General features: G+C 46.7%; 1 protein-coding gene across 1 annotated transcript; it reads left to right on the forward strand.

Annotated features, from left to right (window-relative positions):
• The first annotated feature begins 221 nt into the window (after window positions 1-221).
• LOC8025911 (putative uncharacterized protein MYH16) lies at window positions 222-6830 on the forward strand. Its single transcript, XM_042287079.1, has 3 exons — window positions 222-278; window positions 3924-4376; window positions 6041-6830. The coding sequence occupies exons 1-3, from the start codon at window positions 222-224 to the stop codon at window positions 6737-6739; spliced, it is 1209 nt and encodes a 402-aa protein (XP_042143013.1). The 3' UTR covers window positions 6740-6830.
• The last annotated feature ends 4656 nt before the right edge of the window (window positions 6831-11486 follow it).

Raw genomic sequence — 11486 nt, forward strand, 5'->3', positions numbered from 1 at the left:
CCGGAGAAGAGGTCTTGGAGGCCATAGTTTGTCGTCAGAGGTGGCAACCGCTTCGCTAGGTGGCGCAAGGCCCCACCCAATTTAAAGAGCAGTAATATGTTCATTTATCCACTTGTTTGATTTGAGGTTTGAATATGTCGTCTGCTAAGTAGAATTTGCCGGAGTTCTGTAAAACTGCCACTCTTTGGGCAGTAAACTTCGTTTTATGACACGAAAAAGCGATGTGCAACATCAGTAACGGTGATTTCTCGTTGACCACGACTATGGACCTGGATGAGGTGAGTCTCTGCGTGTGCCTGACCCTAAAATTGCATCGAGAAAAACGTTCCCGTTCAAAGTTGCTTCGGTAGGAAATGATATGTTCGTTGAGACCGTGACGTATTGACGTGCTGCGAATATAATTTACACAAGTTGCATACCCATACAAAAAGAAGGCTGTTCCATGGCGAGTGGAGAGCTTTGTGGGGCGGTTTTGTCCGGGAAAGTAAACACATGTACAACCGTAGTAACTCCCATACAATTTTGTTGGGGCGTTTGACGGCCGCGTCAGTCTTTGTTCTGAAGCACAGCGCTACACTAACGTATTGGGTGGTGTACGGAACTTTCTTAAATACACTATGCAAGCACATGTAGAAATGTTGGTAGAAATATGAAACTACTGGATAAAAGATAAAAAGATAAAAAGTCAAGATGATTATTTTCTTTTACGTAGTTTTGGTTGAATAGTAATTTTTGCTGTTTCTGTCAGGGTGGAAAGAACGAACTGGCGCTCCTCTGGTAAAAACAAAGATTCAGCTCTCTCAGTTGCAGATTAAATGCTAAAAAAACAAACAAAAAAAAAAAACAAGGCAATGCTTGTTTGGTTAGTCCAGCATATTAAGAGAAAAGTACTGAAATACAATAAACAAACTCCTAACCACATAAAAAAGCACACACACACACACACACACACACACACACACACGCGCGCGCGCGCACGCACACACACGCACACACATATATATACTATTTTTTCCCCCATGAAAACAGCCATTTGCGTGTTTTTTTTTTAATTGAAACTTGAACTATTTTCGAAGTTCTGTGCAATCTAGGGCAGATATTCCCATTCAAAAATAAAATCTCCGAAAGAAATTTTGTTATACCCCACTGGAATGCACAAAACACGTACGTTGATTAAAAGAAATACAAAAGAAATAGAAAAAGAAAAAACGACAGCTGAGGTGTAACGTCGGTGCCGCTAAGGTGCCATTTCGGAGCAGATGGACTGCATGAACGGCAAAGGTGCGGGCGCGCACCATAGAGTCCGCACGGGCGTTTCGTATTAAACCGACTAACACACCGGACGAAAATTTCATTGCGTTTTGGAACCAATGAGGGTGTATTATGTAGAGAGCATTTCAGCTGTCTGCGTAAGAAAGGAGAGTGTTTTCGTGCGTCACTTCGAAACAAATAGTCACACCTGCTAAACAAAAAAGCGCCGAATAAACAGGGACGAGCAAAGAGGGGGTTCTCAAATGAAGGTTTATGGAAACAAAGACAGACTATTATTACCATCTTTCTGGGTATTCGTTTAGAGGATAAGATTGTATTTGTCATGGGCATTAACGGGGCACTAACGCACTTGCTTTCACCCTGCTTTCTGACACAGAAATTCCAAGGCAGTTTTAGCTTCGTATCAACCCCAGAATTGTTCTTTGAGCCAATTCTGGGTCACGTGGGCACTCACCCCAGTGCACTGCCAGATTGACCTGCGGGGACTGTTTTACTGGCCATGTATGTTATCTTGCTACTACGTATGATCATGCACGTTATCTTGTTATCAGGGCGGCCCGTGGAATGTTTTGGCGGAGTGCCGAAAATGGCCCGCGTCCATATGGAGCGCGGTCAACGGCGCGAAACCGCGAAGTGTCCCACGAACAACTATCGCTGTGTAATATCGCTGTGAAAACATCTGAGCGTGTGTATCAAGGAGTGACTTCAAGCAACCCCCGTACACCCCAACGTCGCAGTCCCACACACTAATTTCGGTTTCGATGTGACTGTTTTTTTTTTTTTTTTTTGTTGTTGTTGTTGTTGTTTTTTTTCCAGCAAATACGCAAAATTGCAGCTAAAAAAAAATTTGGACAGTACATTAGACTATGTACTGCCTAATGTACTGTCCAACTTCCTTTTTGACTATGTACGCGCAACGCTGCCGCCGGAAGCAACGTTCGCCGGAAGGGAACCCTCTGGAGGTCTATCACGTGGTTCTTGCACACTTTCGGGAGCTTCTTTTAAGCTGTAAAAGTTACTTGTTAATGTTTGTTTTTTGGTTGCACTTCAAACAAAGAATGATAATTAAGTTTTAGAGACCGTAGGGAGCTCCCGAAATAGCGCAAGCACCAGGTGACCATAGCAGCCAGTCACGTGACCATAGCGGCCACTTTCCCACGGGTGCCAAATACAAATTCGTTTCGCGCCGTAAATATAGCTCTACAAACTAATTTTTTCCTTCATTGTAAATTTGTTTTGTGACATTATTTTTCTATCTAAGCTGTTTAAAAACAAAATTTAAATATATGTTTTATAGGCCTAACTTTCGAACAGAGGGTGTCAATTATTTTGTGCTCAGTTTTCAAGGCTAGCAAGACTTTCGTGAGCGCATGATTTCGTTTGGCGTCTCCTTCCTACAAGACGAGTTATTGACGTAGTATCGTGCAAAGTATCTTCCTGGAAACCCCTTGCCCTCAGTTTAGGTTTTGATTTGCCAACTTCACAACATCCGATTACGATCAAATATACGGCGGTTTCATTTTGGAATATGTGGCTTTCCTTAAGCTTATAGTAAAATGTATGTGTTGTCTACCATCACAGATAACATGCTGGGGCACGTTTGTTTTAGGGGCTCTCATAGTCCTGCTCCTTGCCTAGCCTAGACAGCTCCTTACGGCCGCCGGAATTCCGTGTTTCGACGGTGGCCCTCACGAAGACCAATGGGTGCAATCCAAGCGAGGGGGTGACTTTATTTTCACGCAGCACTAAGATGTATACTACTTCTACTATTACTAACCGCAACCATTCCACTCCTCTCCATGGCCAAAGAGGTACAAAAAGGCAGCGCGCGCAGTGTTGCATGCTGGGATTTTGCAAGTAGTCTATTGGTGCCTCACCGACTGAACACGAGCCCCGGCCGAAGTCTGACGCGGAGTTCGGGCGAAGCTCAGAAAACACAGAAAAAAAAAAAGTTAATGTCGTCGTTGTCTCCATGGGTTTAGTTCTCAGCTTAGCCGCTAGAGGCGCGGCGGTTGGATAACTGCGCGTTCAATCAAGGGACTGGTACAGTTACTAGCTTCGTTCGACTTACCTGCACGTCCTGCACCGCTACACAAAACTGTAGGGCAATGTATACTTCCGGTATGCGCATTGAGATACGACCGGAAGTACGCCGCCCTACAGTTTTCTGCACCGGTGCAACAGGTGCAGGTACCGACAAGGTGAGAGCGGTAGGGAGGAGCTTCATTTTTGCCACATCCAGCGCCAGCTTTCTGCTCTTGACAACCCTTGGGCATCTGATGTACCTCGAGTGTTCCAGCGGCACGGGCGTTCGAAAGACCCGCCCTGCCGTTCTTATTCTATCGGGGACTGTAGCGCGGTTACTCTCGATTTCACGCACTGTGGTTGGCCGTAATAGCTCGCGCCGTAACTCGCCCAGACGAAAATCAGTCCACTTCCAGCTGGATTATGGAACTGGAAATGAGGCGGTCCAGCTGGATTCCAACTGGATCCAGCTGGATTCCAGGTGGATCCAGCTGGATTCCAGGTGGATCCAGTTGGATTCCAACTGAACCGCCTTATTTCCAGTTCCATAATCCAGCTGGAAGTGGGCAGATTTTCGCCTGGGCTGAGCCTTCCCAGGCCCCGTTGCAACTTGTAGCCGCTCGCAGGTCAAAGACGCCGTTCGGCGCTGGAGACACGACTTCAATCGGCTGACCTTCGAGCGGCAGCGCCACCACGAGGAGCTGGAGCGACTGCGACTCCACGAAAAGCTCTTCGAGGACAACGAGAAGCTGCTGCGCCAGGAGAACGCCGCTCTCAAGTCTCAGCTGTCGAACCACTGCCTGGTCCTGGACAGGCTCAAGAAGCTGCGAGTCCAGTACGACGCCCTCAAAGAGGACCTGGACGACGCTCGGGCCACGATGTGCGCCAACGTCCTGGAGTGCGACGAGAAGATGGACGAGAAGCAACGGGAATGGGAGCGGCTGGTTAGGGCAAACGCGGAGGAACTTTCGGCTTGCGAGGCTGCGGCGAACCAGAAGCTCGAGTCTGAACGCCGGGCTCACGAGGAGAGAATGGACGAGGTGCTCAAAGAGCTCGAAGCGCAGCGAGCTAAGATGAAGGTGATGTTTCGTTCGATCGTGTCAAGTTTTCTAAATCAATGACAGTCACACTTATGTATGCTTCATAAGTATATGTACGCTTCGAAATTTGTCTATGGAGAGTTTGTGTATGATATTTTAGCTGTGTGACAGTCACTTAAGATACATGTTATTAAACGCAAAGCGTCCGGCGTGGTGCCGGAAGGAATTCTGGGAACTGGCTGCATAGAAGCGGCCGTAGAAGATGACCGAGGCGACCTTGTAGACACGTACAGAACGTTCCCATAATTCGTTACGCGCCTCACGCGCGGCCCCTGGTGATTTTTGCAACTGGTCTACCGCATCGTGCGCGCTAGAGCATCGAGCAGACTGCTCGCAAACAGGTCCTGTTAATAACCTTGTTTTTACTCTTGAGTCTGGTCAACTTGTCACAAAAAGCGTGTTTGTTGACAACCGGTACCGAGGTAGATTGCTAGAGCCACCGAGGAAGGTCGCTTCGTCGTTGAATCAAAGTCGTCGCTTGTCGTGCTGATGAAAGTCCTAAAGTTGGCATCCCGCAGCGTCCTGGAGTAGAGTGGCGAAGCATCTCGCGCAGCCGCTCGGGGCAATATTTAGATTTTCTTGCTTTCTCTCGTTTTCTTTTTTTAACTAGTTTTTCTTTATTACAAAAAATACATTTTTAAGAAATTTATTGTTGCGATGTTTTTACAGCGCATGGCCAGTACGGCCCTAGATATGAAACCTCGCCTGGCCACTATGGTGTGTGGGGGATCATTACCAGTGCTAATTCGGCCGCAGTGTTTACCACGGGTCTTTGGCGTGCATCACTCGTTAGTGAACAGTGATCACACAAAATCACGCCCATGCATTGCCCGTACATGCGAAAGCCGAAGGGGGTTTCACTCGTTCTCATAATTCACAGGTTGCAGCAGCCCGGGCTTTGGCTCGGCGAGCCTCAAGCTGCGGTGTCCTAATATGCGATGTGGCAGTTCACAGGATGTCACGTAGCTCACCACTGCTTTTGAAACCCAAATATTGGGCCTAATCTTTTCTTCGCGAAGTTATTGAATTTACTATTTTGGTCATCACCGTGTTTTTTAAGGAAAAAACAAAACAAACAAACCTAAACCAGCAAAAAAAAAAAAAAAAAAAATTGACGTTAGCGGTAGGCAGTGGTTCACCCTTTGGACTGTAGAATTTGTTCCTAACTGATTACAAGCAGTTTCATGGTGCCAGATGAATGCTTTGGAAGCCCACTCAAGCACCCGCGCAGCAGCCACTAAATATATGCTCAGCATGGTCCATTTTTAGACTGCCCGTTCGACCTGCAAGCCGGCATTCCCCTAACGGCACGGCACTGAAAAGCGCGGGTATATTTGAATGATTGTTTTGGCATAATTTTCACTTCCCGATTTCACAATGACTATTCTGAATTTCGCGATACTAAACAGCCTACCAGAAAGGGTAAAGGGCTCTGATTCCGAAAAATATAGTTAGTTGGGGTAGCTCAACAAATCGTGGAGTACCCCTTTAAGTACGACCGCGGAAGACAACCAGCGCCGTGACGAGGCACTTTTGGGCTTGATTTCCTCCGTCGGATCGTGACTGCGGTCAGGCTTAAAGTGTAACGAAGTATAGGGTACAAGCTTTTCATTTTAACGGAAACGCTTTACGGTATATTTCAGGCCATGGAACAGCAGCACAGATGCGAGCTCATCGCCCTTCAGCTCGAACGGGACGAGCAGCTGATGCAGATGGAAGGCAAGCTGCGCAAGCTCCAGTCCTCCGGACACGACGTCTGCCGCCAGAAGTACGCCGCACTTCACCGAGAACTGACGGACCTCAAGGCCAGGATGACCAGCAACGACGACGACATCGTCGGCTCCAGTCCCGACGAACGAGGCGTAGCAAACGGAAACTCAACGCCCGTCGTGGGTTTTCAGCCATCATCGACTAAACAGAGAAACGACGTGCATCGCGGGGCCGCCAATGACAACCACGAGGTTCACGAGATCAGCGAGGACGAAGGCGAAGCGGAAGCGATCCTTCCTACGTTCGAAGCACCTTCAGGGGTTGGGGATAACGCCGAAGGTGTGATCGGTAGTCCCGGTGGCCAGAGCCGTTCGGCGCAACCGGCTGGAGCCGGCAAAGATGCCGCAAAACCCAGAGCGAGTCACGAGGCTTTAATAACAGCGAGTCCGGTGCCAGATGCACGAATCAACCAGGCTAGTCGAGACGTTCGTCTTCAGGCGGCAACACCTCGAGGTTTCGTATGCCCCAGAAAGCCACCTGGAAGTCCTGCTCACGTGTTACCTAAAGAAAGGCCGAAGAGACGCAAGTTGCTTTTGGAGGTGGAGGACGTGCTGTTTGTCGACGCGGAGTGAACCATCTTCCTTGTTGCAAACGGGTTGCCAGACCTCTTCGCTCGCTTATCTGTTTTTATTAATCTTCTTTACGCTTGCAGGTAGAGCAGAGTTTGTGAGCATTTGAACAATGAAGACAAGATGTTTTATGACATAAAACATCCTCCTTTTTTTGTTTGTTTTGCCAGTTTTTGCAGCAGGGTGATGGCTGTGATTTGAGTCAATAAACAAATTTTCGAAAACAATTGTTTGAAACCTGCGTGATAAAATCCATGGCTCTGGACATGCGCAAGAACCCTTGGTTTGACTTTGCGCATTCTCCATGTCGATCCTTCCCAAACGCTGTCTCCCCTTCCGCATTCAAACTATTTGTTCTTTGCCGTTTGATATTGCCGGTACATTATATCGCGCAGGAGCTAAAAGCTGATTCCTGACGTAAGTACGCCACACATATGCTGCCTGAAAGAGATTGGTCAGATTGAAGTTTTCGCTGGTCGCAGTTATCAGAACTCGCTTTTGCAGATAGCCCACCCAATTGTATCCGGAATTAACCCGCATTTTGACATAATGTAAACACACACACATATATACACGCACACACACGCAAACACGCACGCACACACACACACACGCACGCACACACACACACACACACACACACACACGCACACACACACGGACGGATTTCCGGGGTCAGACCGGAATTGATTGTGTCACACCGCAAGCTACGCAGCATGACAATCGTTCGTTCGTATCGCTAGCAGAGTCTTTTCCTAGTTCCCTCACTCATTATTTTTGCACCGACCTAACAACGTTGTTATTTTGACGGTGACGTTTGAAGAGAAGCGACAACGCCAGCTGTTCTGACCGTTATAAACGCCAGCACCGTCTCTCTACAGCCAAAGCAGACGATCGCTCGCGCTGGGGTGAAGCAGACGACGCGGTCGAGGTTGTCCAGAGCTACCGCCAGATGCCACCACGTTTTGTCTCTTTCCTCCGCTTGGCGGTGCGTCGAATTTTCTGCCCCCCCACCTTCATTTCCCTCTCTCGTTCTCCGTTAGGGATCGCGGTTCCCTAAATACGTAAGGTCGATTCCGTTCACCGCCTAAAAGAACGATTCGGAAACAGGGCCCCCTTTTTTTCCCCCGGAACCTCGAGAAACCCGAATTAATACCCATTTAGTTCCTCCCCAAACAATGCGGCTATAGAAAGACGCGAACGCAGCAGGCGGCTGGCGCTGCTCGAAATTTTGCGAGAGGGGAGGTTGCGAGTAAAAAAAATCTGACACATTGCTCTCGGCAAGTTTCATCGCATCGACGGCGCGAGGTCATGGAGGCGACGAGCGTTCCAGCCGTTCCAGCGGCGGCAGGCGCGGCTGCGGCCGTCGACGGCGTTTCGTCCATGTCCAAGCGGGAGTTCTTTCTGGACCTCTTTTGGCGTCACAAGCACACCACGGTGACGCTGTGCTTCGTCTTCTGGAGTTTTGGCATGTGCGTCGCCTTCCTTGGTCCCACGCTGCTGGACTTGGGATGCAAGACTCAGACCGTGTTTTCCACCATGTCGTGGGTGTTCTTCAGTCAGTCACTTTTTATCCTGGTGGGAGCGGCAGCCGGGGGAGTACTCGTCGAAAGGTACGTACCGAAGGCACGTTCGTGATGCGTTTGTTTTCCAGATATCAGCCTATCACTACCAGACCTCGAGATACTATATGTCTACTGGTAGTAGTGTCGAGTGCTATCTAGTGGTACCTGTATATCTGTTGGTGTCCAGGGGTACCTATATATCTGGTGCTACATCATGGCACCTAGATATCTGGTAGTACCTAGATATCTAGTGGTGTCCAGCACTACATAGATATCTAGTGGTAGCTAGTGGTACCAATATATCTAGTGGTCAGAAGAGGAGCAGACGACGCCGATTCACTGCCAGTTTATCTATTTATTTGTTTCCAAATACGGTCGAACACTTTTCAGTTATTACAAGAGTGCGCTGATTGTACATTAATATGAAATAACATACAACGCGAACACTTGCAGCCTACAGGGCACTATTCATAACAGACAAATGCTCGGCATGTAACTTTATATATATATATATATGAAATATCAGCTAATTTTACTCAGTTCTAGTAACAAATAAAATTTAGGTATACACGAGTTTCAAGAGTTTCAGAAATTCTACAGGAAATTTTGAATTCGCTTGGGGGAGAGAGTTTCGCTCATCTATTGTTTTGGGATAGAGCAAACAATGAAACACGATAGTTTCGCTTAGGAAAGGTTGGATCATTTTAGAAAGAACATTTGGACGTTGAAGTGAACGTGATGCAGCATTAAAATGTGTTTTAGCAGATCAAGTTGTTTTAACATGGAAGCGACAGAGTCCGTTTGTTTATATCTATAAACAGCATGATACAAGCCGCCGAGTCTCTCTATACCCTTTCAAATTTTTGAATGCTGTTTTTCTGGTGGGCGTTCCATATCACGTTTGCATATTGTAATACTGATCGTATAATAATTTAAACAAAACAATATTTTTGCATTTGTACTCTAACATTTCTTTTCAGATACCCTACTGTATGTTTTCGCAGAACAGCAGATGTTCTTGGACACACGTGGATTCTCAATTTAGACTACTATGCGAAACTGGGCGAATGATTTTTGGCATTTTTTTAAATATGTCGTTTGTGCCCCCGGAAGCCGTAAAGTTACAAAAGGTCGTATATCCGTTCACTTAGAGGCGCCTCTTTAAAAATTATTTGTCGAAATTCACGCTGTTTTTTGTAAGGAGGGTTACGCGCAGCGCAAGTTCGTCTGCTTTTAACGCAGGGGTTGCAGTGACGTCAGAACGCTGAGCTGTGATTGGCTCCGATCGGAAGGACAGTGGGTAGACCTCAAGGCAGCTAGCATTGAGGTCTACCCGGAACCCTTCCAAACAGAGCCAATCACAGCTCGCCGTTCCGACGTCGCTGCAAGAAGCAGACAAATTTGCACTCCGCATTAGTTTCGAAACAGTCGTATTTGGTATAAGGATTCTGACACCACATGTTCCCATACTTGTAAAACTGTTGGATGTAAGCGATGTTAGTCTGTAATTGTTTGGGAATGATTACTAGCTTCGAAGACAGGCAAGAGCGTAGCTCTGGTCGGAAGAACCGGAACTTCGTGATAAAGCACTGAATGTTAGCGTTAGGTATATAGAAAACCTCACGTGGCATTTTTTTAAAAATAAGTTTGGAACATTATCCGATTCCCAAGGCTTCAAATACTACTACTACTACTACTGCTACTACTAATGATAAAAATCTTTGATGGCGAGCGTAGGTGCAGCAAGTTCAGTTTTCGGGACTGGTCAAATCCAGCAAGGACTTGTAGGACGAGACCCTGCATTCAAAGGTAGCAGAACAGACGGTAGCTTAGAAGCACGTGCATGCAAAAAACACGCACGTTTGGACACACGAACTCACACGCGCGCGCGCACTCACACACACACACACACACACACACACACACACACACACACACACACACACACACACACACACACACACACACACACACACACACACACACACACACACACACACACACACACACACACACAGACAGATGGCCATGTCTCGCCGGAGTGCAGTGGAGAAGTTGAAGTATAGTTGCGGCTAGAGTTGTAACAGCTTGAAGACAACTACATACACAAACACAGCAAAAAAAAAAAAAAAAAAAGAAATGACGCAGTCCAAAATTGTGTTGTAGTTCGGTCGGAGACGGACGAGTTTGTCAAGGTCAGTACACATGCGCATTGGTGAAGAAAGTCCACACAAGCGCTGAATCGTTAATCATAAAAGAAATGAAGAAAACGTCGATTCATACTTTTTGTTCGCTTGTTAGTTGGCACAGCCACATGGAGCAAAATAAAGCAGGAGCCAAAATAAATACAGGTAAATACAACCAAAATAATGTATAAGAACGCAAAAAAAAAAAAGAAATCCAAGGTAAATTATATTTAATATTAGATAACATTTATTTCAAACTTTTTTTTTGTTGTAACCGTGAGAATATTTTCCGAAAGCTTATTGTAAATGAAAGGTACGTAAAATGCAAGAAATCGTTTACCATAGTGCGTGAAACATCGAGGTGTTACGTAGCGAGATGTCTGACGGACAGTTCTTTGACAAGCAGAGGAAATTTTGTAGTAATATCAAAAATGACGAAATGAAGCGCTCTCCACAGATAGCGAATGGCAATCCGGCAGTTCGAGCGTTTCGAAAATATTCAAGTCGAGTAAGAAATCAACTACGGCGAAGCTACATATGACTCGTTGGTCGGGTTTTTCTCGTGTCCGTCGACAGAACAGTAGTCGACAAAAAACCATCGCGCGCGCCTTATCATCGTTCACGCGCGTCTTATTATTATCATGGGGTTTTGACACTTCTTTCAATAAGAAAACCCCAAAACAAGTGTCAAAACCACATTATAGATGATAAGGTGCGCGCGAACAATGATAAGAACGTTGCGCTCCCCGCATGCGTTTCTCGGTAAAGATTGCGGTTGCGGCAGCTTACGCAGCCTTTTATATATAAAAAGTTTTGGTACAGTGCGTTTACTTTTCTTTCACCGAGCACTGCATGCGAAGGGGGGGGGGGGGGGGGGCGAAGAGGGGAAAGGAAGGGGGTAGTGAAACCCGGTTCTTTGTTAGTTTCGCCTACATCAGCTTCATTTTTTTTTTTTTGGGGGGGGGGGGGGGGGGAGAGAGAGCGACATGACGTTAAAAC

The sequence above is a fragment of the Ixodes scapularis genome, unplaced genomic scaffold (genome assembly GCF_016920785.2).
Source record: "Ixodes scapularis isolate PalLabHiFi unplaced genomic scaffold, ASM1692078v2 PGA_scaffold8__174_contigs__length_109621045, whole genome shotgun sequence".
NCBI classification, from domain to species: domain Eukaryota; kingdom Metazoa; phylum Arthropoda; class Arachnida; order Ixodida; family Ixodidae; genus Ixodes; species Ixodes scapularis.